At 61.3% G+C, this 24351-nt stretch overlaps 2 protein-coding genes across 4 annotated transcripts; both read left to right on the forward strand.

Annotated features, from left to right (window-relative positions):
• Positions 1-146: 146 nt before the first annotated feature.
• Positions 147-18414, forward strand: LOC138835321 (ubiquitin carboxyl-terminal hydrolase 5). Of its 3 annotated transcripts, none has more exons than XM_070033900.1 (20): positions 147-329; positions 3945-4070; positions 4719-4785; positions 4949-5082; positions 5382-5527; positions 7674-7858; positions 8920-9014; positions 10284-10477; positions 11308-11379; positions 11505-11592; positions 11677-11802; positions 12860-13013; positions 13110-13284; positions 13955-14043; positions 14707-14898; positions 15532-15675; positions 15752-15897; positions 15991-16144; positions 16281-16365; positions 17766-18414. In XM_070033900.1, the coding sequence occupies exons 1-20, from the start codon at positions 219-221 to the stop codon at positions 17857-17859; spliced, it is 2577 nt and encodes an 858-aa protein (XP_069890001.1). In that variant the 5' UTR covers positions 147-218; the 3' UTR covers positions 17860-18414. The 3 variants fall into 3 exon arrangements, with proteins under 3 accessions (XP_069890001.1, XP_069890002.1, XP_069890003.1); XM_070033901.1 differs by having other exon boundaries at positions 14707-14829; XM_070033902.1 differs by lacking the exon at positions 147-329 and adding an exon at positions 1324-1371.
• Positions 18415-19108: 694 nt separating this feature from the next.
• LOC138835329 (triosephosphate isomerase) lies at positions 19109-23162 on the forward strand. Its single transcript, XM_070033914.1, has 7 exons — positions 19109-19343; positions 20422-20545; positions 20633-20717; positions 20951-21083; positions 21315-21400; positions 21826-21913; positions 22694-23162. Exons 1-7 carry the CDS (start codon positions 19124-19126, stop codon positions 22810-22812), a joined length of 855 nt encoding a protein of 284 aa, XP_069890015.1. The 5' UTR covers positions 19109-19123; the 3' UTR covers positions 22813-23162.
• The last annotated feature ends 1189 nt before the right edge of the window (positions 23163-24351 follow it).

The following is a 24351-nucleotide window of genomic DNA, read 5'->3' on the forward strand; positions in this document are numbered from 1 at the left end:
CGTCACTTACACAAGCAGCGCTCCTCATTGGTGGTAACCAAGAGTAGGGCAGGAGGCGGGGCGCCGGTCAGCAGGCTACGTCAACCGCCGTTCTCGCGCGTCTTGCCTTGAGCGCACGCGCCGAGCGAGCAGCCCTGATTGGACGGGAGAGCAGGGGTGGGAGGGGGACTGGGAACGGTGGGAGCCGCCGTGTGTGTGGAGAAGCTGCTGCCGGTGTCATGGCGGAGCTGAGTGAGGAGGCGCTGCTGTCAGTATTGCCGACGATCCGGGTCCCCAAGGCTGGAGACCGGGTCCACAAAGACGAGTGCGCCTTTTCCTTCGATACGCCGGTAAGCCCTTTCTCCATGCTCGCGGCGACCACGACTTCCTTCCATCGCCCTGGTCATTCTGCCGGGGCCTGCAAGGCTTGGGCCACCGCCTCCCCGCGATGCATCGTGGGACTTGTAGTCTCGCACGCTCCTTTGCTCCGTTGCTTTTCATTAGCCCGGACGTGGTGTGAGACTTGCTCTCCCGGAAGCCTCCGCGCCCTGCCGCGCCCGCTCGAATGTCGCGGCGCATTGTGGGGATTGTAGTCCCCCTCTGCCCTCGGTGCCATTCTAACTTAGGGTTTGCCGCCCAGCCGGCGAACTACATCCCCCAGGGGGACCCCCTGCAAAACCCTGGGAGCTGGCTTTGCCCGCCGCGCACGGCTCCCCGGGGTTTGTAGTCTGGCGTGGATGGAATGGGGGCGACTCCCCACTGTTCGGGGCCGGGGCTGGGGGTGGGGGTAGGGAGAAATGATGGAATGGGGGCTGCAGCTCCTAGTCTGGAAGTGGGCTGAGAACGAGACTGGATGGGAGAAAGATGGAGTTCGAGGGACCGGGGGTGGGGGTGGGGGGGCGGGGAGGTGGGTCGTCCGTGCTAGGGAGGGGTCGTTTCTCCTCTGAAGTGGATTGTGATTGTGCACTCGTCTCCTCCTCTCCCCTTCGCGTCCATCAAGGTGACCGGGGTGGGGGTGGGGGGGGGGTTCCCCCTTTGGAAGTATTGCTAGAGAGATTTGATTTGATTTTTGAGGATGCTGAGCCTCCCCTTTTCCCAGCGGGCTCCCACTCTTGTCTTAGACAAAAGCCACCGCCCACTCCCTGCTACACGCACCTTCCTTCCCGCAGCCCTGCTTCCCATTCCCCCCCCCCTCCCCTCCCCCCAAACAGGAGTCCCGTCTCCCCAGGCCTGCCCTGAGAGGGCTGCATCGGGACCCGCCCCCCTCCCCACCCCTCCCCTCCAGCCTGGGCCCTGCCCCGGGTGCTCAAGCCAGACTCAAGCTCACCACCACCGCCTGAAAACTGCAAGTCAGAGTGGAAAGTCTTCATGAATGCATCACCCCAGGCCGAGGTTAGCAGCCTGGTGTGGGACCCGGATTCAGGACTATCCTTGTCATTTGTGGTTTGCTGGCCTTCCATCCCAGAGACACAGACAGTGTGCTGGTGTGGTTTTGTTTTTTTTTTTGTGGTGGTGGTTGTTTTGTTTTGGGCAGAGGTAAAAGAGGACCTGTGCCTCCAAGGTTTCAGATCCTTGATGAAACTCTACATCTAAGAGTTTAATCGCTGCCCCCCCCCCTCCGTGCCTCTCTGGAGGGCAAGGTTTCCCTTCATGCTCAGCAGAGGGTAGAAGTAGGTGGGTGTTGTTTTCTTTTCTTGCAAGGCCTGGGGCTTGAAATCTGAGCCTCATCCTGCCCCCTTGGCTTTTTCTGCTCCAGGCTGATGCTCCAGCACTTGAGTCACACCTTTACACCTGCTTTTCGCTGGTGAATTGGACTTTTAAGGACTCTTCTGCCTGGAGCGGGCTTCAAACTGTGATCCTTAGATCTCAGCCTCCTGAGTAGGTAGGATTGCAGGTGTCAACCACCGAGCGCACTGCACAAGTGGGTTTTTCTATGTCCACTTACTCCCCCCTGCCCCCGTTAATAACAGCTTTAAATAAAAAAAAAACGATTGGTTTTTGTGTATGCCAACACAGGTCATTGACCTCAGCACCTCCAGTACACTGTCCCTGAGCTTTTTCACTCAAGGCTGGTGCTCTCCCACTTGAGCCACCCCCGGACTTCTGGCTTTTTGCTGGTTAGTCAAGAGATAAGATTTTTTTTCACAGACTTTCCTGCCTTGGGCTAGTTTTGAAATCTTGGTCCTCAGATCGCAGCCCTCTTGAATAGCTAAGGTGACCAGAGTAAGCCACAGGCTTCTGGCCAAAAAGCAGTTTTGTAACTTTCAGAGACTTTGTCTTTTTTGATGGCCTAGTTGCTTTGGGACAGACCTCCCCCCACCCCCGCATATCTGATTATCTTCATGGGAAGAAGAGGTTAGCTGACCTCCTGGTGCCAACTGCTCCGCTTGTTCATGAGCGATGCAGCGGCAGGGAGGGGCACAGAGAGATCGATCCAGCCAAGAAGTGCTTTGCACAATGCTCTATTTTTAATATCACAGCAGAGAGAATTTCAAGGCCACCAAGGCTTTGATTCCAGGAAGAGGATGCCTGTTGCTCAAAGCCATGGATGTCAGGCCAATCTTACTGTTTCCAATTCCCTGTCCCACGGTCCTGACTCTGTGACAAAGGCCCAGGTGCAGGGCAGCTTTGGAGAGGGTCCATTTTCTCCTCTCGAGCTGATTCCTGGTGGGCGCTGACCTTTCCCTGTTCTTGGATTGTATGTGGGCCAGCCATCTCAGCACATGTTTGCCAGATTGTTCTAAAAAGTCATCGCTTTTAAGGTAGGTGAGATTTCAGTGAGCTGAGCGGCCGATGGGTTACTGGTGGGTTTAAAATGCTGGATTTGCCAGGCGCCGATAGCTCACACCTGTAATCCTGGCCATACTCGGGAGGCTGAGATCTGAGGATGGTGGTTCAAAGCCATTCCTGGGCAGGAAGATCTGTCAGAGACTGATCTCCAGTTAACCACAAAAAGCTGGTGGCTCAAGTGGTAGAGCGCCAGCTGTGATCGAAAAAACCGAACAAGAGCACAAGAGCCTGAGTTCAAGACCAGTACTCTCTCTCACACACACAATCACAATGCTGAACTTCATGATTTTATCAGAGCAAGTTCAAGTTTAGCTGTGAGCCCCAAACAAGGTTGCTTCTTAGAGCCAGATGCAGCCGGAGAGGAGGGGCGGGGTGGAGAGAAAGAGACAGGAGTCTGTGGACCAAGGCTCAGTTATCTCCTACAGTGTAGTAAAGGAAAGATCTGGACTATTGACATCTCAGCTTACATGTATGGTTTTCCAGTGTAGTGCAGGTATCTCTCATCTGGAAAGTTTTTTTTTTAAGTGTGTGTGTGTGTGTGTGTGTGTGTGTGTGTGTGTGTGTACACATGCGCCAGTCCTGGGGCTTGAACTCAGGGCCTGAGTTCAAGCTTTTTTTTTTTTTTTTTCCTGAAGGCTGGCACTTGAGCCACAACACCATGTCTGGCTTTTTGGTGGTTCACTGGAGAAAAGTCTCACACTTTCTTGCCCCAGCTGGCCTCAAACTGCGATCCTCATTTGGCAGCCTCCTCAGTAGCGTAGCAGGCTTTCAGAATTCTAGAGATCAGATAGGATTTGTCTTAGGTGTCACTGATTTGGGGAGAGTTATGTGACTTTCAGGTCTTGTCTTCATGATACTGGAAGGGTACAGTACTTTGTCTCCATTTACTTTCTGGATCTTTTGCCCCCTGTGTATTGGTGGCCTCTAAAGTCTTCCTCGAGAAGGAAGAAGCATGTCCTGGGAAGATGTTCTCAGAGTCTTCGGGAAATGGGAGACAACCTCAGCCATCCCTGAAGCAGGTCCCCAAAGGCTAAATAAGTTCGGCGAGGGCCAGGCTGCATTGGAGAACATGAATGTTCTTTTGGAGAACCAGTCTGATTCCAGGTTGTTCATTTCCCCACTGGGCTGCATTTCATCCCCTCCTCCTCTTCCCTCCCTTCTTTCCTGCACTCCAGGAGTCCGATGGTGGTCTCTACATCTGCATGAACACGTTCCTGGGCTTCGGCAAGCAGTATGTGGAGAGACATTTCAACAAGACGGGGCAGCGCGTCTATCTGCACCTCCGGCGGACCCGGCGTGTGGTAGGATGCTCATTTTGAGTCTGACTGTCCATTGGTATCTTTTTTCTTTTTCTGGTCCTGGGCCTTGAACTCAGGGCCTGGGCGCTGTCCCTGAGCTGCTTTTTGCTTAAGGCTGGCGCTCTGCCACTTGAGCCACAGTGCTACTTCCACCTTTTCTGGAGTTGTTTATTGGAAACAAGAGTCTCATGAACTTTCCTGCCTGGCCTGGCTTTGAACCGCGATCTTCAGATCTCAGCCTCTTGAGTAGCCAGGATGACTGAAATGAACTGCTCATGCCCAGCTCTCTCCCTCTCTCCCTCTCTCTCTCTCTCTCTCTCTCTCTCTGACAGTTCTGGGGCTTGAACTCAAATGTCCAGTCATTGTCCTTGAGCTTGTTGGTAATAGCTGATGCTGTTCCAACCACTTGAGCCACGGTCCCACTTCTGGCTTTTTTGCTGGTTCATTGGAGATCAGAATCTCACAGACTTTTCTGCCCAGGCTGGCTTTGAACCATGATCCTCAGAGCTCAGCCCCCTGAGCAGCTAGGATGCCAGATGTGAGGCACTGGTGCCCGGCTCTTTCACCCAATATTTTGTGTCGTTCAGACTTTCAGCTGCGCCCACCCACTCTGTCTCCCCCTTCCGACCCTGCCCTTCCTGTCCATTGCAGAAAGAAGAGGAGAACACTTCCGGCACTGGCGACCCACCCCGGAAGAAGCCCACCCGGCTGGCTATTGGTGAGCCCCCTGAAGTCTCCGTGGGCTGGGCTAGGCTGGCCTGCTCGCTGCGATTGGATCAGTAGTCGGAGGCTGGGGGTGGGGGGCAAAGGAGGAGGGGTGCTGTGTCAGCTGAGAGACACAGACCTAGCGGGCCTGCCGACTCCTCACTCCCTCCCACCAGGCGTTGAAGGCGGGTTCGACCTCTCTGATGAGAAGTTTGAATACGACGAGGATGTGAAGATTGTCATTTTGCCGGATTACCTGGAGATCGCCCGCGATGGGCTGGGTGGGCTCCCGGACATCGTCCGAGACCGGGTACCGGCGTCCCCCCATCCCTCCACCGCGCCGGGGGCTTGACCTCGGGGCCTCGATGCCGCCCTGCGCTGTTGTTGTCTGTCGTTGGGTTGTGTGTGTGTGATGTCCCACTTCCGGTCTTTTGCTGGCTAATGGCACTAGGGGTCTCCCAGACCTTCCAGCGGGGGGGGGGGGCTTCAAACCACCATCCGCAGACCTCTAGGCCCCCCCAGCCCCAGCCCCAGCCCCGGCCCCCGGCCCCGATCCTCCTGCGCTTCCCACACGATGGAGCCCGGCCTGGCTGACGCTCGCGCCCGCAGGTGACCAGCGCGGTGGAGGCGCTGCTGTCCGCCGACTCGGCGTCCCGCAAGCAGGAGGTCCAGGCCTGGGACGGGGAGGTCCGGCAGGTGTCCAAGCACGCCTTCAACCTCAAGCAGCTGGACAACCCGGCGCGGATCCCGCCCTGGTGAGCCTGGCCCCGCCCCTTCCGCCCAACCCCCTTCCGGCCCCGCCTCCCTTCTCCCACCTCCACCCCGGCCCCGCCTCCCTCCTCCACCCCGGCCCCGCCTCCCACCACCCCGGCCCCACCTCCCTCCTCCACCCCGGCCCCACCTCCCTCCACCCCGGCCCCGCCTCCCTCCTCCACCCCGGCCCCGCCTCCCTCCTCCACACCGGCCCCGCCTCCCTCCTCCACCCCGGCCCCGCCTCCCTCCTCCACACGGGCCCCGCCTCCCTCCACCCCAGCCCCGCCTCCCTCCTCCACACGGGCCCCGCCTCCCTCCTCCACCCCAGCCCCGCCTCCCTCCTCCACACGGGCCCCGCCTCCCTCCTCCACCCCGGCCCTGCCTCCCTCCTCCACCCCGGCCCCGCCTCCCTCCTCCACCCCGGCCCCGCCTCCCTCCTCCACACGGGCCCCGCCTCCCTCCTCCACCCCGGCCCCGCCTCCCTCCTATACCCCCGCCCCGCCTCCCTCCTCCACCCCGGCCCCGCCTCCCTCCTCCACCCCGGCCCCGCCTCCCTCCTCCACCCCGGCCCCGCCTCCCTCCTATACCCCCGCCCCGCCTCCCTCCTCCACCCCGGCCCCGCCTCCCTCCTCCACCCCGGCCCCGCCTCCCTCCTCCACCCCGGCCCCGCCTCCCTCCACCCCGGCCCCGCCTCCCTCCTCCACCCCGGCCCCGCCTCCCTCCTCCACCCCGGCCCCGCCTCCCTCCTCCACCCCAGCCCCGCCTCCCTCCTCCACCCCGGCCCCGCCTCCCTCCTATACCCCCGCCCCGCCTCCCTCCTCCACCCCGGCCCCGCCTCCCTCCTCCACCCCGGCCCCGCCTCCCTCCTATACCCCCGCCCCGCCTCCCTCTTCCACACGGGCCCCGCCTCCCTCCTCCACCCCGGCCCCGCCTCCCTCCTCCACCCCGGCCCCGCCTCCCTCCTCCACCCCAGCCCCGCCTCCCTCCTCCACCCCGGCCCCGCCTCCCTCCTCCACCCCGGCCCCGCCTCCCTCCTCCACCCCGGCCCCGCCTCCCTCCTCCACACGGGCCCCGCCTCCCTCCTCCACCCCGGCCCCGCCTCCCTCCTCCACCCCGGCCCCGCCTCCCTCCTCCACCCCGGCCCCGCCTCCCTCCTCCACACCGGCCCCGCCTCCCTCCTCCACCCCGGCCCCGCCTCCCTCCTCCACACGGGCCCCGCCTCCCTCCTCCACCCCAGCCCCGCCTCCCTCCTCCACACGGGCCCCGCCTCCCTCCTCCACCCCAGCCCCGCCTCCCTCCTCCACACGGGCCCCGCCTCCCTCCTCCACCCCGGCCCCGCCTCCCTCCTCCACCCCGGCCCCGCCTCCCTCCACCCCGGCCCCGCCTCCCTCCTCCACCCCGGCCCCGCCTCCCTCCTCCACACGGGCCCCGCCTCCCTCCTCCACCCCGGCCCCGCCTCCCTCCTCCACCCCGGCCCCGCCTCCCTCCACCCCGGCCCCGCCTCCCTCCTCCACCCCGGCCCCGCCTCCCTCCTCCACACGGGCCCCGCCTCCCTCCTCCACCCCGGCCCCGCCTCCCTCCTCCACCCCGGCCCCGCCTCCCTCCTCCACCCCGGCCCCGCCTCCCTCCACCCCGGCCCCGCCTCCCTCCTCCACCCCGGCCCCGCCTCCCTCCTCCACACGGGCCCCGCCTCCCTCCTCCACCCCGGCCCCGCCTCCCTCCTCCACCCTGGCCCCGCCTCCCTCCACCCCGGCCCCGCCTCCCTCCTCCACCCCGGCCCCGCCTCCCTCCTCCACCCCGGCCCCGCCTCCCTCCTATACCCCCGCCCCGCCTCCCTCTTCCACACGGGCCCCGCCTCCCTCCTCCACCCCGGCCCCGCCTCCCTCCTCCACCCCGGCCCCGCCTCCCTCCTCCACCCCGGCCCCGCCTCCCTCCTCCACCCCAGCCCCGCCTCCCTCCTCCACCCCGGCCCCGCCTCCCTCCTCCACCCCGGCCCCGCCTCCCTCCTCCACCCCGGCCCCGCCTCCCGAGCCCGGCGCCGAGGCCGCGCCCCCTTGCAAAGGGATGAGGGAGGGGGACGGCCCGGGCCCCCCCTGCGACCCTCCCGGGCCAGCTTGACCCCCGCCGCCCTCCCCCCCTCCCCGCCAGCGGTTGGAAGTGCGCCAAGTGCGAGATGCGCGAGAACCTGTGGCTGAACCTGACGGACGGCTCCATCCTGTGCGGCCGCCGCTACTTCGACGGCAGCGGGGGCAACAACCACGCCGTGGAGCACTACCGCGAGACCGGCTACCCGCTGGCCGTCAAGCTGGGCACCATCACGCCCGACGGAGCCGGTACGGCCCGCCCCCGGCCCGGCCCGGCCACACGGCGCCAGCACCGTGCATGCGGCCTCCCGGTGGACAGGGAAACGCTTAAGATCGGAGACAGGATTTCTCTGTGCTGCTAGCGGGATTTGAACTCAGGGCCTCACATCCTGTTGGCCTCAAGGCTGGTGCTCTACCGCGTTGTGCCACACCTCCATTTCTGGTATTTTGCTGGTTCACTGGAGATCAGAGTCTCTCAGGTTTGTCGGCCCAGGCTGGCGTTGAACCTCCATCCTCAGATCTCAGCCTGCTGAGTGGATGTCTAGTACCGCCTCTCCCCAAGGGCTAGTTCCCTTCCCAGAGGTAGCTGTGCATATGATCCGTTTGGGGATCATACCATATGATGATCTTACTCTGATACCTTATACTACTAGGGTGGAGTCAGAGTTAGAATTGATTCCAAACCTCACTCCCCCCCCCCCTTTTTTTTTTCTTTTTCTTTTTCTTTTCCTTGGTCAGTCTTGGGGCTTGAATTGAGGGCTTGCGCCTTGTTCCTGACCTTTTTTGTTCAGGGCTAGTGTTCTACCACTTTGTGCCACAGCCCCCCACTTCTGGTTTTCTGGTGGTTCACTGGAGATTAGAGTCTCATGGACTTTCCTGCCTGGGTTTGGCTTCAAATGACAATCCTCACATCTCAGCCTCCTGAGTAGCTAGGATGACAGGCGGGAGCCACCAGAGCCCAGTTCCCACACGGCAAACTCTAGAAGAACTTGTGGTAGAAAATCATATTGACATTATTTTGCCTCGTACTTATTATGGTAGACGATTACTATAGTAGAGTTATAGCTGCATTCACAGTTCTTTGTGCTGTATGAATACTATTTTTATAGCTACTTGATGATAGCTATGTGATGTGTTATGATTAACCGGTCTTGATTGTTAGCCATGTAAATAGTTCTATTAAAACTCGGGAAAGCCAAGAGGACAGCTGTTCCCAGGCTATCCCGCGATGCCACTCAAGGTCCCCTCTGGTGGGCCTCGGGGTGGGTGACCCAAGGCCCACCCCTCACCCTGTGTCTGCTTCCTGCCAGACGTGTACTCGTACGACGAGGATGACATGGTCCTGGACCCCAGCCTGGCTGAGCACCTGTCCCATTTTGGCATTGACATGTTGAAGATGCAGAAGGTGAGTGAGACCTGGCCACTTCCGGTTCTTCTGCTTCCGGCTTCCGGTGGGCCTCCTTCCACCATTCACCCATGCCCCCAAGATAGATCCGCTTCTCTTGATTTTAGTTGTTGGTGGTGGTTGTAGGACTTGAACTCAGGGCCTGGGTGGTGGTGTTCACACAGTAAGACCTGAAAGCGCGGTGGTGGGTAGAGCGTACACTACACCTTTGCAGGTGTAGACGAGGTTTATTAGGGAATCACCTGCTTCTACGTGGCATACCCAGGAAGACAGTAGATCTTAGCTAACGAGCACGTGGCAGCTTCACAAGGCAGAAAGTTTGTAGGAGGTGCGTGGGCCAAAGGTAGCAAGGGACAGGAGACACAGACGTATTGCACATAGGAAAAGTGTCCAGGGCTTGTTTATGGGTCGTGGCGCCATTAGGAGGGGCTCAGCGAGCGCCTCCCGGTGTCTTCCCCCAAGGTTGTGGCTGGGAGTGTCCGGTCCTATGCCAACTTACCACCACCCAGACTTGGAAGGAGTTTTCTCCTTCCCCCAGGACGCTGCAGCCCGGTGCACGAGCCTGCGTCTCCCACCCCTGGGCGCTGTCCCTGAGCTACTGGCGCTCAAGGCTGGCGCTCTACCACTTGAGCCACAACTCCACTTCCAGCTTTTTCTGTGTATGTGGTCCTGAGGAATTGAACTCAGGGCTTCATGCATGCTGGGCAAGCACTTTTGCACTAAGCTGTATTCCCAGGCCCTGTCTGCTTCTCTTGTGGAACATTCTAGAACCATTGATCCATTCAGTGAACCCTGCTTGATACTTACTCTGTGCGAGTTCCTGTGTGAATAAGGCAGGTGCTTCTCACTCTCGCTGCCTTACATTCTAGAAGGAAAGGCTGGCTTCAGTTATGAACACAAATAGGTAGGCACTGTGGAGGAGAGGGAGAGGATCCCGCATTCCAGTGCCTGTCAATGGAGTCTTGCCTCTTTTGGAAACACCTAAGGGGCGCCAGTGCTCACACCTGTAATCCCAGCTGCTCAGGAGGCTGAGATCTGAGGATCGCAGTTCAAGGCCAGCCCGGGCAGGGAAATTCATGAGACTCATCTCTCTAATTCATCTCCAAAAAGCTGGAAGGGGAGCTGTGGCTCAAGTGCAGTTGTACCAGCCTGGAGCACCAAGCCTCAGGAACAGCACCTAGGGCCCTGAGTTCAAGCCCCAGCCCTGGCACTAAAATAAAAAGGCTGGATGTGGGGCCCAGTGTGACCAGGCCTCCCCTGCCCTTGCAGACGGACAAGACGATGACAGAACTGGAGATAGACATGAACCAGCGGATTGGCGAATGGGAGCTGATCCAGGAGTCGGGGGTGTCCCTTCAGCCCCTCTTTGGGCCTGGGTACACAGGCATCCGGAACCTGGGGAACAGCTGCTACCTCAACTCTGTGGTCCAGGTGCTCTTCAGCATCCCTGACTTCCAGAAGAAGTGAGTGGCCCCCCTTCTGCTGCGCCCCGACCTCCTGCATCCCTGAGATTCCCCTTCGCCCCGCTGCAACCCGCCCCTCCACACCCCTTCCGCCGCCCTCAGGGCCGGTGTGTCCCAGTGACAATAGTTCCTGCAGCCGGGCGCCAGTGGCTCCCGCCCGTCATCCCAGCTGCTCAGGAGGCTGAGATCTGAGGATCGCGGTTCAAAGCCAGCCCGGGCAGGAAAGTCTGTGAGACTCTGATCTCCCATGAACCACCAGAAAACCAGAAGTGGCGCTGTGGCTTTCAAAGTGGTAGAGCACTAGACTGGAGCAAAAAGAGCTCAGGGACAATGTCCAGGCCCTGAGTTCAAGCCCCACGACTGGGGGGGGGGGGAACCAGAAGGCTAAGGGATAACCCCCAGGCCCCAAGTTCAAACGTCAGGACTGGTGTGTGTGTTCTCAGTAGTGGAGATTGAGAGCAAGTCCTAGGCCTTGAACTTGGGGCCTGGGCACTGTCTCTGAGCTTCTGCTCAAGGCTGGTGCTCTACCACTTGAGCCACAACGCCATTTCTGACTTTTTCTGTGTATGAGGTACTGAGGAATCGAACCCAGGGCTTCATGCATGCGAGGCAGGCGCTCTACCACTGAGCCACCTGCCAGCCCTCAACTTGAACTCTTCACCGTCATCCTTCCCTTCGTTCTGTTGTGCACAGAGCGCAGAGAAGAGCCTGGTTGGCGAGGGAAGGTGGGAAGTGGCTGGAAAGAAACGGTAGCCGCTGCCCTCACGACTCCTGCCCTTTTCCCTTTCTTCCCTCCCTGCTCGTTACTTCTTCCTCCCTTTGCTCTTTAGGTATGTGGACAAGTTGGAGAAGATCTTCCAGAATGCTCCAACCGACCCCACCCAGGACTTCAGCACCCAAGTGTATGTAGCCAAATCCACGGCCTCACAGCCCGTGTCCTTCCTCCTCCATGGGCCCTGGGATGGGAGCAAAAAGCCAGGGGACCCCATGGATTGTGGCTCATTGGGGTCTCTTGCTGTTGCTTCAGGGCCAAGCTGGGTCACGGGCTTCTCTCGGGAGATTACTCCAAGCCAGCACTGGAGTCGGGCAATGGCGAGCAGGTGGCAGAACAAAAGGTGAGTGGCGTCTTCCTCCTTGGTGACACGGGAGCCACATGCCGGCCTCCGACCCCCAGCCGAGCCTTGTCCTCCTCCGCCCAGGAGCTTCAGGACGGCATTGCCCCCCGGATGTTCAAGGCCCTCATCGGCAAGGGCCACCCCGAGTTCTCCACCAACCGGCAGCAGGACGCCCAGGAGTTCTTCCTGCACCTCATCAACATGGTGGAGGTGAGGGCCGCCCTGCCCTGCCCTCCCCCATGCCCTCCTCCAGTCCGCCCCTGCTCGTGGGGCCCCTGCTGCCCCGCAGAGGCCCGGCCTCGCTGCGGTGATGCCTACAGCGATGGGGGGCAGGAGGCTGAGCTGTGAGGATCAAGGTTCAAAGCCAGCCCAGGCAGGCCACTCTCGGTCTCCAGCTCACTACAGAAAAGCTGGAAGTGGAGCTGTGGCTCAAGTGGGTAGAGCACCAGCCTTGAGCACGTAAGCTCAGGGACAGCGCCCAGGCTCTGAGTTCATGCATCCAAGAACTGGCACGAGGGAGGGAAGGAGGGAGGGAGGGAGGGAGGGAGGGGAGCATAGATGACAGGGAAGGCCTGGGTGTTGTTCCTCGGGAGAGCTTACCTGTGGTTTCATTCCCAGCTTTGCAAAGAAAAAAAAATGGCGTGAGAACAAAACTTTGGCTTATAAAGAAAAATACAGCGGGCATAGTTGAAATGCCAGCACATCTGACCTATGAGCAGCTGAGGCAGACAAATCACAAGTTCAAGACAGGCCTGAGCTCCATCAAAAGTCCCTATTGTCAGCCAAGCACTGGTGGCTCATGCCTGACATCCCAGCTACTCAGGAGGCTGAGATCTGAGGATCGCAGTTCAAAGCCAGCCTGGGCAGGAAAGTCCCTGAGACTCTGATCTCCCATGAACCACCAGAAAACCGGGCGTGGCACTGTGGCTCAAGTGGTAGAGCACCAGCCTTGAGCTGAAGAGCTGAGGGACAGCGCCCAGGCCCAGAGTTCAAGGTGGAGCTGTAATCATGCCTGTAATCCTGGCTACCCTAGAGGTTGAGCTCTGGAAGGTTGCATTTCATAGCCAGTCCGGAAAGCAAAGTCCTTGAGATTCCATCTCCAGCAAAAGGCTAGACTAGAGGCGTGGCTCAAGTGGTAGAGCACCAGTAGTGAGCAAGCGGGCTGAGCGAGTTGGAGAACCCGAGTTCTCACTCACACACACACGGGCTGGCACCCTTTTCCTGGCTGCCCAGACCCCCCTCCCCCCAGCCTGTCGCTTTCCCATAGAGGAATTGCCGGAGTTCGGAGAACCCCAACGAAGTGTTCCGCTTCCTGGCGGAGGAGAAGATCAAGTGTCTGGCCACGGAGAAGGTGAAGTACACGCAGCGCGTGGACTACATCATGCAGCTGCCCGTGCCCATGGACGCGGCCCTGAACAAAGGTGGGTGCCTCCCCGGGCCCGGCCGGGACGCCAGTGACTAGGGATGGGGTGAAGGGGCGCGTGCCTAAGAGCGCCCCGCCCCGGCCTTCCCACCAGAGGAGCTTCTGGAATACGAGGAGAAGAAGCGGCAGGCTGAAGAGGAGAAGGCGTCGCTGCCGGAACTGGTGCGCGCCCAGGTGCCCTTCAGCTCCTGCCTGGAGGCCTACGGCGCCCCCGAGCAGGTGGACGACTTCTGGAGCACAGCCCTGCAGGCCAAGTCCGTGGCCCTCAAGTGCGTCCCTGTCCCTCCCCGTCCCCGCCCCTCCTCCATCCCACCCTACTGGTTAGGAGCTCAATCACTCCCATCCCTGTTGGTTAGAAGCTCCTCACCTATCCTTATTGGTTAGGATCTCGGCCAGTCTCACTCCTATTGGTTAGGATCTTGGCCACTCTTACTCCTATTGGTTAAGATCTTGGCCATTCCCACCCCTATTGGTTAGGATCTTGGCCACTCTCACTCCTATTGGTTAGGATCTCAGCCACTCTCACTCCTATTGGTTAGGATCTCAGCGGCCCAAGGAAGTGTAGACCCTGGGGGTGCTGTGGTTCCCAGCCCGCCGCTCCTCCTCCCGTAGTGCGGGTTCTCTGCGTCGCGTGTCTCCCTGTGGCAGAGCATACCCACTTAGTACCAAAGCTCAGTTCTACCAGTCTGCCTGTCAGGCATGGGTCCCTGGCGTGGCATCAGTATCTGAAAGCGGACCAGGCTGACTCAGGGATTTGGCCCCAGCCCTTGGCTTCTAGTACCTTCTTTCTGGCTTGCGCAGCTCCTCGGGGTCCTGATGCCAGCCGGGACGAGCTGAGGCGCGGGCTGTGTGGTGGGGTTGCCAGGGCTCTGCCTGAGCGTAGAGGCCACAGAGGGGTGCCCCACAGTGTGTGGTTCCAGCATTTTCTCTCTTCTCCAGGACCACACGCTTCGCCTCGTTCCCTGACTACCTGGTTATCCAGATCAAGAAATTCACCTTCGGCTTAGACTGGGTGCCCAAGAAACTCGGTATGGTAGTCGAGCTGAGGGCAGAGAAAATGCTAGAAAAAAAAAAAAAAGAAAAGTCAGGCCCTGATCAGCTGTCAACAAGTGGCTCTCGGGCTTTTCATGTGAGAGATGTAAAAACTGTCTGTGGATATTTGCAAACGTGTCTAGTTGGCAAAGCACTGGCTAAAGCCGAAAGTGTCTGTGGTTGTGTAGTTGTGGTTGACAGCTGAAGCTGATTTTTTTAGTATCATTGTGGTGCTATTAAAGTGTTGTATGAAGGAGCTACCATTCCATAAGTTGGGCCATGAGCACAATTCCTTTTGGGCAGTGTCACTATTGGTGGTTTTGGGTAGTGGTGTTGATTTTTTTCGGAGCCTGCGTCTTTCTATGAAGTTGACTCAGTCCTCATTGGGTCACAGATATACGTGGCGCTCTACCACTTGAACCACAGCGCCACTTCCGGTTTCCTGGTGGTTCACAGGAGATCAGAGTCTCGTGGACTTTCCCGCCCCGGGCTGGCCTTGAACCCTGATCCTCAGATCTCAGCCTCCTGAGTAGCTTAGGATGACAGGCGGGAGCCACGGACGCCCGGCCTGGCCCTCGTTTCTGTTAGCGGTGGGCGCCGCATGCCCGGTGGGAGGCTCCCGGGGGGCGGCCGCGGTGACCCTGGCCCTCCCCTTGCAGACGTGTCCATCGAGATGCCGGAGGAGCTGGACATCTCGCAGCTGCGGGGCACAGGGCTGCAGCCCGGGGAGGAGGAGCTGCCCGACATCGCCCCGCCCCTCGTCACACCGGACGAGCCCAAAGGTAGCCTTGGTTTCTATGGCAACGAAGACGAAGACTCCTTCTGCTCCCCTCACTTCTCCTCTCCGACATGTTAGTGCCTCTTCTTCCTGCCTGCCTCGCTCTGTGCTGACGGGGGGCTCTGCCTGCCTCTCCCCCCCTTTGTGTTTCTCCTCTCCTCCCGCTCCCATTTCCTCCCCCCTCCCCCCCGATGGCCTTGGGGACCCCGTGGGCTGCTCCGAGCCACATTTTTTTTTTTACTGCCATTCCTGACACTGGGCACTCCAGGCCTGGGCGCTGCCCCTGAGCTCTGTCTCTCCCGGCTCACGCTCTACCCCTTGAGCCACAGCTCCACTTCTGGCTTTTTGCTGCCCAGGCTGGCTTTGGAACCATGATCCCCAGAGCTCAGCCTCCTGAGTCGCTGGGGTGACAGGGGGGAGCCACTGCGCCCCCCTCCCCTGTGCCAGCCACATTCTGGGTGTTGGGGTGTCATGCTCCAGAAATGGGGCTCCTTCTGTGAGCCCGGACAGGAAGCCAACAGCCTTGGGGATAGGGGCCCCCATGATGCTGTGCGTTTTCTTTTTAGTTCTGGAACAAGTGCCAGTCAATGTGGGGGGGGGATAATGCACGGGGTGGGGGATGGGCGTGGCGTGCATGGGGCAGGGGAAGGGATGGGGAGGGGGGTCTGACCGGCGCCCCCCTGCTGCCCCCCTCCTTCCCCCGCAGCTCCCATGCTGGACGAGTCGGTCATCATCCAGCTGGTGGAGATGGGGTTCCCTATGGACGCCTGCCGCAAGGCTGTCTACTACACGGGCAACAGCGGCGCCGAGGCCGCCATGAACTGGGTCATGTCGCACATGGACGATCCAGGTAGGCCGCGGGCCTGGGGGGCCCGGAGCGGGGCCTGCAGCCTTCCCCACACGCCAACCCCTTCCCCCCTCGGCAGATTTCGCCAACCCCCTCATCCTGCCTGGCTCTAGCGGGCCGGGCTCCACGAGCACGCCTGCGGACCCGCCCCCCGAGGACTGCGTGAGCACCATCGTGTCCATGGGCTTCTCCCGCGACCAGGCCCTCAAGGCGCTGCGGGCCACGGTAGGGGCTCGGAGGGGGTGCTTGTTCCCATCCCCCAACACCACCCCCACTCCCGGCTTGTCGGGGTCCCCTAAAACCACCGCCTCCTTCCAGAACAACAGTCTAGAGCGCGCGGTGGACTGGATCTTCAGCCACATCGACGACCTGGACGCCGAGGCCGCCATGGACATCTCTGAGGGCCGCTCGGCCGCGGACTCCATCTCCGAGTCCGGCCCGGTGGGCCCCAAAGTCCGGGATGGGCCTGGAAGTGAGTGGCCCTGGAGACAGGACCCCCATCAGCCCCTGCTTCCGGGAATGAGCCCGAGAAGGGAGGGCCCGGGAGGCAGCTGTCCCTTCAGGGACCCTTTCCCGTCCTCAGCCGTGCCCCCACTTTCCATCCCCAGAGTATCAGCTCTTCGCCTTCATCAGCCACATGGGCACGTCTACCATGTGTGGCCACTATGTCTGCCACATCAAGAAGGAGGGCAGGTAAGGGGCTGCGGGGGGGGGGGCAGCTGCCGCGCCCCTAGAATGCGGTGGGAGAGGCCAAGGACTAGCCAAGGCACTGGAGCGCACGCCTGTAGTCTCCGCTGATCAGAGAGCGGAGAGCCGCCCATCCTAGTTTCAAGTTAGCAGGGCAGAAAAGGCTGAGACTTCCTGCCGGTGAACCACCAAAGAAAAGGTGGGAGTGGAGGCGTGGCTCAAGTGGTAGAGCACCAAGCCTTGAGTGAAAACGATCAGAGACAGGAGCCCAGGCCCTGACTTCAAGGCCCAGGACAAGCACACACACACACACACACACACACACAGAGCAAAGGGCGGCTGAGGCAGAGGAGAAGGACAGAGATCCTCAGGTCTCCTGACCTTTGTTCCTCTCTGCTGGGACAGCCAGAGAACACGGCCTGGTCTCCGCTTTCGTAAATGCTCATGGAGGGCGGCATGTTCTGTTCCTCCAGAAGGCCTGAGCATAGTGGCTCACGCCTGTAATCCTGCCCACTCAGAGGCTGAGATCTAAGGATCCCTGTTGGAAGCTAGCCCATGAGACTTTTATCTCCAGTTAACCAGCAAACTCTGGAAGTGGAGCTGTGGCTGAAGTGGTAGAGCACCAGCCTTGAGTGGAAAAACCCAGTCTAGGTCCTGAGTCCAAGGCCCAGTAGTGGCCCACACAGAGGTACTGTGTGTGTTCAGGCCGTTTTCCTATAGCCTGAGGTGCTGAGTAGGTCTGACTGTAATTACATGAGAATCACATTAATTGCTTTAAGTTGGGTGCTGATGGCGCACGCACGTCTGTAATCTCAGCCAGGCTGTGATTTGATTATTAAAGTTTGAAGCCAGCCCAGACAGGGAGGTCCATAAGACTTTTTAAAATTTTTTGTCAGTCACGGGGCTTGAACTCTGGGCCTGGGCCCTGTCCCTCAGCTCTTCAGCTCAAGGCTGGTGCTCTACCGCTTGGTTTTCTGGTGGTTCACTGGAGATCAGAGTCTCATGAACTTTCCTGCCCAGGCTGGCTTTGAACCTCGATTCTCAGATCTCAGCCTCCTGAGTAGCTGGGATGACAGGCGGGAGCCACTAGCACCTGGCTTTGTAAGACTTTTATTTCCAATCAGCTACTAAAAAAAGCCCAAGGTGGAGCTGTGGCTCAAGTGGTAGAGCACTCTCCTAGATCAGAAGAAACTCAGGGTCAGGGCTGAGGCCCAGAGCTAAGTCCCTGGTGTAGCCCCAGAAGCAGTTGCTGACTGAGAGATCCGCTAGAGCCCAGGCCGCTCAGGCCTGCAGCGTCGGGCCCGAGATCTGGGGGTGGCGGGGTCCAGGCTTAGACTCGGGGTGTTGGCCGAGAGGCAGGGTGGACACAGCAGGGGTCACCTTCTGTGTCCCCCTGTCGTCTCCAGGTGGGTGATCTACAACGACCAGAAAGTGTGCGCGTCGGAAAAGCCGCCCAAGGACCTGGGCTACATCTACTTCTACCAGAGAGTGTCCACCTAGAGCCCGCCCACCCCGGCCGCGCAGGCGCAGGGGACAGGCCAGGGGCAGCGCTGGACTCCGGCCCCCTGCTCCTCCGGCCCCCCTTTCTTCTTGCCCCCAGCAGCAGGGAAGAAGCTGGAGGCCACAGGAGACTGACCAGGCAAAGAGGAGGGCCCCCTGATAGACTTGGGGGACCAGGGGGGCCAGCAGGGGCCCGGCCGGCCCCTGTCCCTGGGCTGGCTGGCCTCCCCTCCCGGGCTCTGCTGCTCCCCCGCCCCGCCCCGCAAGTGGGGGCGGGGTCTCACCTTGCGGGGCGGGCGGTGGGCGTGGCTTTGCGGCCCCTTGGGAAGAGGGAACCTGTGCCTCCCTCCCCACTGTGTGCGTGTGTGCGAGTGAGTGCGTGTGCGTGCGTGCGAGTGCGTGTGCGTCCTGCGCGCGGGTGGGCAAGGAGGGATTTGAGGGACGCGGGGACCCCCCCCTTCGCCCTCCTGCCTCAGTCTCCCCCCCCTCTCCCTTTCCCCATCTCGTTTCTTCCCTGTTCTCTGGAAAATGCCAAAATACACGATGTGAATCAAAGTTCCGCGTCTGCGGGTCCTGGGGGGAAGTGCGGGAGCGCGGGCTCCCCGGGCCGGCTCGGGAAGGGGAGGCTGAGATCGGAGGATCGCGGTTCAAAGCCAGCCCGGGCAGTGAACCAGCCGGAAGCGGGGCTGTGGCTCCAGGGGTAGCGCCAGCCCGGGGTCGGGCCCCGGCACACCGGAGGGAAAGGGTGGGGGCCCCCCCAGCGTCACCAGTACCCAGGCCTTTGGGTCTCCAGGGCGCATGGACCAGGGTGGGCCGTGAAGACAAGGGGGCGCCCTTGGGCGCCGGGTGGAGACCACAGACCCGGGAGACCTGGCCCCGCCCCCTGCACGTCCCATCCCCGCCTTTGGCCCCGCCCCCTGCGCATCCTGGCCCCGCCCCCTGCACGTCCGGACTTCAGCCCCGCCCTCACCCTGCCCACTACAGGCCCGACCCCGCCTCTGGTCCCGCCCCTGCACGTCCCGAGTCCGGCCTTGCCCCGCCCCCACCTATCCCGACTTCGGCCTCGCCCCGCCCCTGCACGTCCCGACCCCGCCTTCAGCCCCACTTCTGGCCCCGCCCCCTAGAACGTTGCTAGGAGAAAAGGAACGCCAGAACGCTGTCGTCGGGCCGGGGCGGGGCCGGGGCGGAGCGAGGGCGGAGCGGGGCCGGGCCGGGGCGGACCGAGGGCGGAGCGGGGCCGGGCCGGGGCGGACCGAGGGCGGGCATGGCGGGCTCGCGCAGGGCGGAGCTCCACTTCGCCGCGCTCTATATGAGCGGCCCGTGCCCGTCGCCGAGCGCGTCCGCTGACCTTCAGGAGCCGTGTGCGAGCATGGCGCCGGGCAGGAAGTTCTTCGTCGGGGGCAACTGGAAGATGAACGGCCGCAAGAAGACGCTGGGCGAGCTGATCGCCACGCTGAACGCGGCCGCGCTGCCCGCCGACACCGGTGAGCCGGGGCCGGGAGCCGGGGGAGGCCGGGGGAGCCGGGGGTCGGGGGTCGGGGGAGCCGGGGGTCGGGGGTCGGGGGAGCCGGGGGTCGGGGGAGGCCGGGGGAGCCGGGGCAGGCCGGGGGAGGCCGGGGGAGCCGGGGGTCGGGGGTCGGGGGAGCCGGGGGTCGGGGGAGCCGGGGGAGCCGGGGGTCGGGGGAGGCCGGGGGAGCCGGGGGAGGCCGGGGGAGCCGGGGGAGGCCCGCGATCCCCGGGGCCCGCCGCGCGGGAAGCGGCTTCCCGGGTCCCCCGGAGGAAGGTGGCTCCTAGCCCGGGCCCGAGGCCGCACGGGGCAGGCGCTGTGGGCGATCGGAAGTCGGTCGCAGCCCCCGTTATGTGTGGGAAGCCGAACCCCAGCCCCCCTGAAGCCGCGGGTGGGGGGAGGCGCGGACCCCGGGCCCCGGGGCGCGGGGGCGAGGCCGGGCCGCGCGGCCTCCGCTCCGTGCGCCGCCGCACGTAGCCGGCCCGGCTCCTCCCCGCGCCCCGCCCGCCCGGCCGCCAGCCCCCGGGCACCCTAGGAGGACGGGGAGGGTCTCCCACCGCCCCTCCCCACAGGCCTGAGCCGTCGGGGTGTGGGGATCGAGCCCCGACTCGGAACCGGGAAGCGCCGGGCCTCCTCTCCATCCTGCCCGCCCACCCGGAGCCCAGATCCCCGGCTCTCATCAGGGGGGCGTAGATGCCCCCAAAGACCCACGCCTTGGGCCCTCCCCCCTTTTTTTCTTTTCTGAAAACCCTGGCCTGGCTGGAGAGTGGAGCTAAGCTATTTCAGAAGGGAAATACTCCCTGGGTTGGCCCCCAAGGAATGCTGAGTCTGGGAGGTGCCCGCGCCCAGAATAGCCCGGGGAAATCGGAGCTGGCCGATCAGAAAGTGCAGAGGGCAGGGGGAGGGCCCGGGCTGGGTTAGGGGCCTTGGCCAGGAGCTGGGTGCAGGCCCGGCCTAGGCTGGGAAGTAGGCAAAGGTCAGCGCGTTGGGGCGTGGAGCGGCTGAGGGCTCTGCGCAGCCACTGAAGGCCCCTCGCTCCTCCGCCTCCTCCTCAGAGGTGGTTTGTGCGGCCCCCACTGCCTACATCGACTATGCCAGGCAGAAGCTGGATTGCAAGATAGCTGTGGCCGCTCAGAACTGCTACAAAGTACCCAACGGCGCCTTCACGGGGGAGATCAGGTGAGACGGAAGCGGGTGATGGGTGAGTTGAAGGCCCGTCCCCGACTTTCCGCCCTGCTGAACCCTGTTTGCTTCTCTCCCCCTCAGCCCTGGCATGATCAAAGATTGTGGAGCCACGTGGGTGGTCCTGGGCCACTCAGAGAGAAGACACGTCTTCGGGGAATCAGACGAGGTGAGGGATGAGGAGAGGAGACCGACTGATGTTTGCCCGGGCACTGGTGCGCACACCTGTAATCCCAGCTTCCCAGGAGGCTGAGATCTGAGGAGCTAGGTGCAAAGCCAGCCTGGGCCCAGCTAGCCTGACATGGATGGCCAAAAACAACAAAACTCAGGGACAACAGGGGCCCGGGGCAGGCACACAAAGAGAACAGAAATGCTTTATTCACCGAATCTGTTCGTCCACAGCTGATTGGGCAGAAAGTAGCCCACGCCCTGTCCGAAGGCCTGGGCGTCATCGCCTGCATCGGGGAGAAGCTGGATGAGCGGGAAGCGGGCATCACCGAGAAGGTCGTTTTTGAACAAACCAAGGTCATCGCAGGTATTGCTGAAAAGGGGGTACACCTTTGGGGGGGGACCAAAAACTCCCCAGCCTGCCTGGCCTCATGTCCGGGAAAAGGAAGGGCTCCTGTGGCCTGGTGCTGAAATCAGTCATTTCTGCACCAGCCGCTGCAAAGACCACGTGCCACCTGTAGGTCTTGCATGGGCCACCAGGGGGCAGCAGGCCACCATCATTCTTCCTACCTCAGGGGCTGTGATCTTCCTCCTGCAGATAACGTGAAGGATTGGAGCAAGGTTGTCCTGGCCTACGAGCCTGTGTGGGCGATTGGTACGGGCAAGACGGCCACCCCTCAACAGGTAACAGCCCAGGAGCTCGACCAAGCACTGGTGGCTCACGCCTGTCATCGGAGCCACATTGGAGGCTGAGATCTGAGGATCACAATTCAAAGCCAGGCCAGGCAGAAAAGTCTGTGAGCCTCTTAGGCCCAGTGAACCACCCGAAAAGCTGCAAGTGGGAATGTGGCTTGTGTGGTAGAGTGCCAGCCTTGACTGGACTTGAACTCAGAGCCCAGAGCTGGCACAGAAACAAACAGGAAGCGAAGCCCCTTGGCCTCCAATGACTTCACTAAGACTTCCATACCAGAGCCCAAGCTGGGATTAGAGCTCTGGTGTTTCCAGTTCAGGTCCCAAGGCTCTTGCCTAGAAACCAGAGGAACTTTCCATGGGTGTCGGTGGTTTTCCTCTGATTCATGCAGGACTTTCCGTTCCTCTTGTTGCTCTAGGCCCAAGAAGTGCATGAGAAACTCCGGGGATGGCTCAAGTCCAACGTCTCCGAGGACGTGGCCAAGAACACCCGCATCATTTATGGAGGTGAGTTGGTTTGGGGTACCTGGAGAAGAGGACCAAGTGCTCTCTGATGGGTGGTAAGAATGGGGTCCCCGGCGCCCAGCCCTGGCCAAGCCCCACCCCCCACTAGTCCATTACCATCCCCAGCCAAGCCCCTCCCATCAGGACCAGACTCATTTGTGACTAAGCCCCACCCATGGCCAATCTATCGTCACTAAGCCCCACCCACTTTGACTAGTCCTATCATCACTGACCAATCCTCTATCACCACCCCCAAGCCCCTCCCAGCCCTAAACCCCACCCATCACGGCCAAACCCTCCCATTTGTGACTAAACCACACCCAGGACCAATCCTCTATCATCGCTGACCAAGCCCCTCCCACTCTGGCCAGTCCGTTATCCCGGGCCAGGCCCCGCCCAGGGCTAAGCCCCGCCCATCAGGACCAGACTTCCATTTGTGACTAAGCCCCACCCATGGCCAATCATCTATCACCGCTAAGTCCCACCCACCTAGGCTAGTCCTCTATCTGTGACCAATCCTCTACCATCACTGACCAAGCCCCTCCCAGCCCTAAGCCCCACCCATCACAGCCAGACCCTCCCATTTGTGATTAAGTCCCACCTACCTTGACCAATCTCTGTCGGCTATGACTAAGCCCCACCCCACCGCCCAACCTGACCAATCCTGTTGCAGCCCTGGTTAACCCCCACCCATCATGGCCAGGCCCCTCCCGTTTCTGGCTGGGCCCCAGCCACCGACCAATCACCATTGCCCTGACCACGCCCCTCCGGCCCCTCCCGCAGGGTCAGTCACTGGGGCCACGTGCAAGGAGCTGGCCAGCCAGCCCGACGTGGACGGCTTCCTGGTGGGCGGCGCCTCCCTCAAGCCGGAATTCGTGGACATCATCAAGGCCAAGCAATAGACACGCACCATCTCCCGCCCCGGAGCGAGGCCGGGGTCACGACCCCCAGTCGTGGCCCCCACCCTTCCCCGTGCTTCTGATGACATCATCCGCCCCCGGCTGCGGCCTCGGCCCCTGACCCCGGGGTCGGGACCAGGCCAGTCGCTTTTCCGCCTGAACTAAGCGCGGCACCGACGAGGCTCGGCCCCTCCCACCCAGGGGAGGGCGGGGGAGCGAAGCCACGCTCTCCTGGTCACCATGGGGCCCCCTCCCCGGGGAGCCCCGAGCTGCGAGGCCTCCCACAGTGCGCATGCGTGTGTCCATCTGTGCGCGTCCGTCAACCCCGTATGAAATAAACACCTGGCACTAGAGCCTCGGGGCTGCTGTTCTATTTTCCACCTTCATACCAACTCTCTCGCCTTGCGGAGAATCACACAGCTTTAGCCCTTGCTGGATGTATTCATGTGTGGCTTTCTGGCCACATTTCAGCTCATTAGTCTTTTTGCTCCAGGCTGGTGCTCTTCCACTTGAGCCACGTCTCCAGATCCCGCTTTTTGCTGATTCCTTGGAGATAAGGGGCTTGTACCGTTTTCGTTTTCCTGCAGGCGCGGGCCTTGAGACACAAGCCTCAAATCTCAGCCTCCTCAGTAGCCGGGATTACAGGTGTGAGCCACGGGTGCCTGTTTTTATCCCTTATGAGAGATCAAACAGGTTTCAGGTGAGTGCTGGGGTCTCAGCTGTGATCCTAGCTACTCAAGAGGCTGAGATGTGAGAATCTCAGTCCAATCCAGCCCAGGCAGACAAATCCTTGATTATCTCCAGTTAAGCAGCAAAAAGCCAGAAGTAGAGGTGTGGCTCACCTGGTAGGGCACCAGTCTGGAACTAAAACACATTGAGAGTAATGAGTCTCTATCTGCCCTCAACCCTCTGGGTGGGTGGAGCCTTTCAGAGGGTGGGGCCAGCACCCTCTCCCCCCACACCCACCCATTGCTGGCTTTGAAGTAGTACCACCCTCGGCAATGGCCTCTTCACCCCCTAAAAAAGAGGGGCAGGGTGGTAGGCTTTGTGTCAGTCACAGGGCTGTTCATTGAGCTACTACTTCATGACAAGAGGTAAAGGCAGAGCAGATGCACTGTACCACGTGGGTGGTTCTACCAGGAGGGGAAGGTTAGGGGTGCAGGAGATGGGGCACCCGTGGCTCCCGCCTGTCACCCCAATTACTCAGGAGGCTGAGAGCTGAAGATCTTGGTTCAAAGCCAGCCGGGTCAGGAAAGTCAGACTTTCTTTGAGACTCGAAATCTCTGCAATGAGCTACCAAAAAGCTGGAAGTGGGGCTGTGGTTCAAGTGGTAGAGCACCAGCCTTGAGCAAAAGAGGCTCAGGGACTCGAGCTGGGCTGGAGTGACGGGAAGGACGGATGTCATTCTGCATGGATCAGCACACATGCCTGAGGGAAGGGCTAGCGCGGGCTCATCCAGTCACAAAGCCACTAGGTCCCGCCTCCAAGACACTCCTTCCTGGTGTGGGGGGCCCTCCAGGGCTCCCCCTGGAATTTGCCTGT

This window comes from Dipodomys merriami, unplaced genomic scaffold (genome assembly GCF_024711535.1).
Source record: "Dipodomys merriami isolate MVZ:Mamm:240054 unplaced genomic scaffold, mDipMer1.0.p SCAF_233, whole genome shotgun sequence".
NCBI lineage: Eukaryota > Metazoa > Chordata > Mammalia > Rodentia > Heteromyidae > Dipodomys > Dipodomys merriami.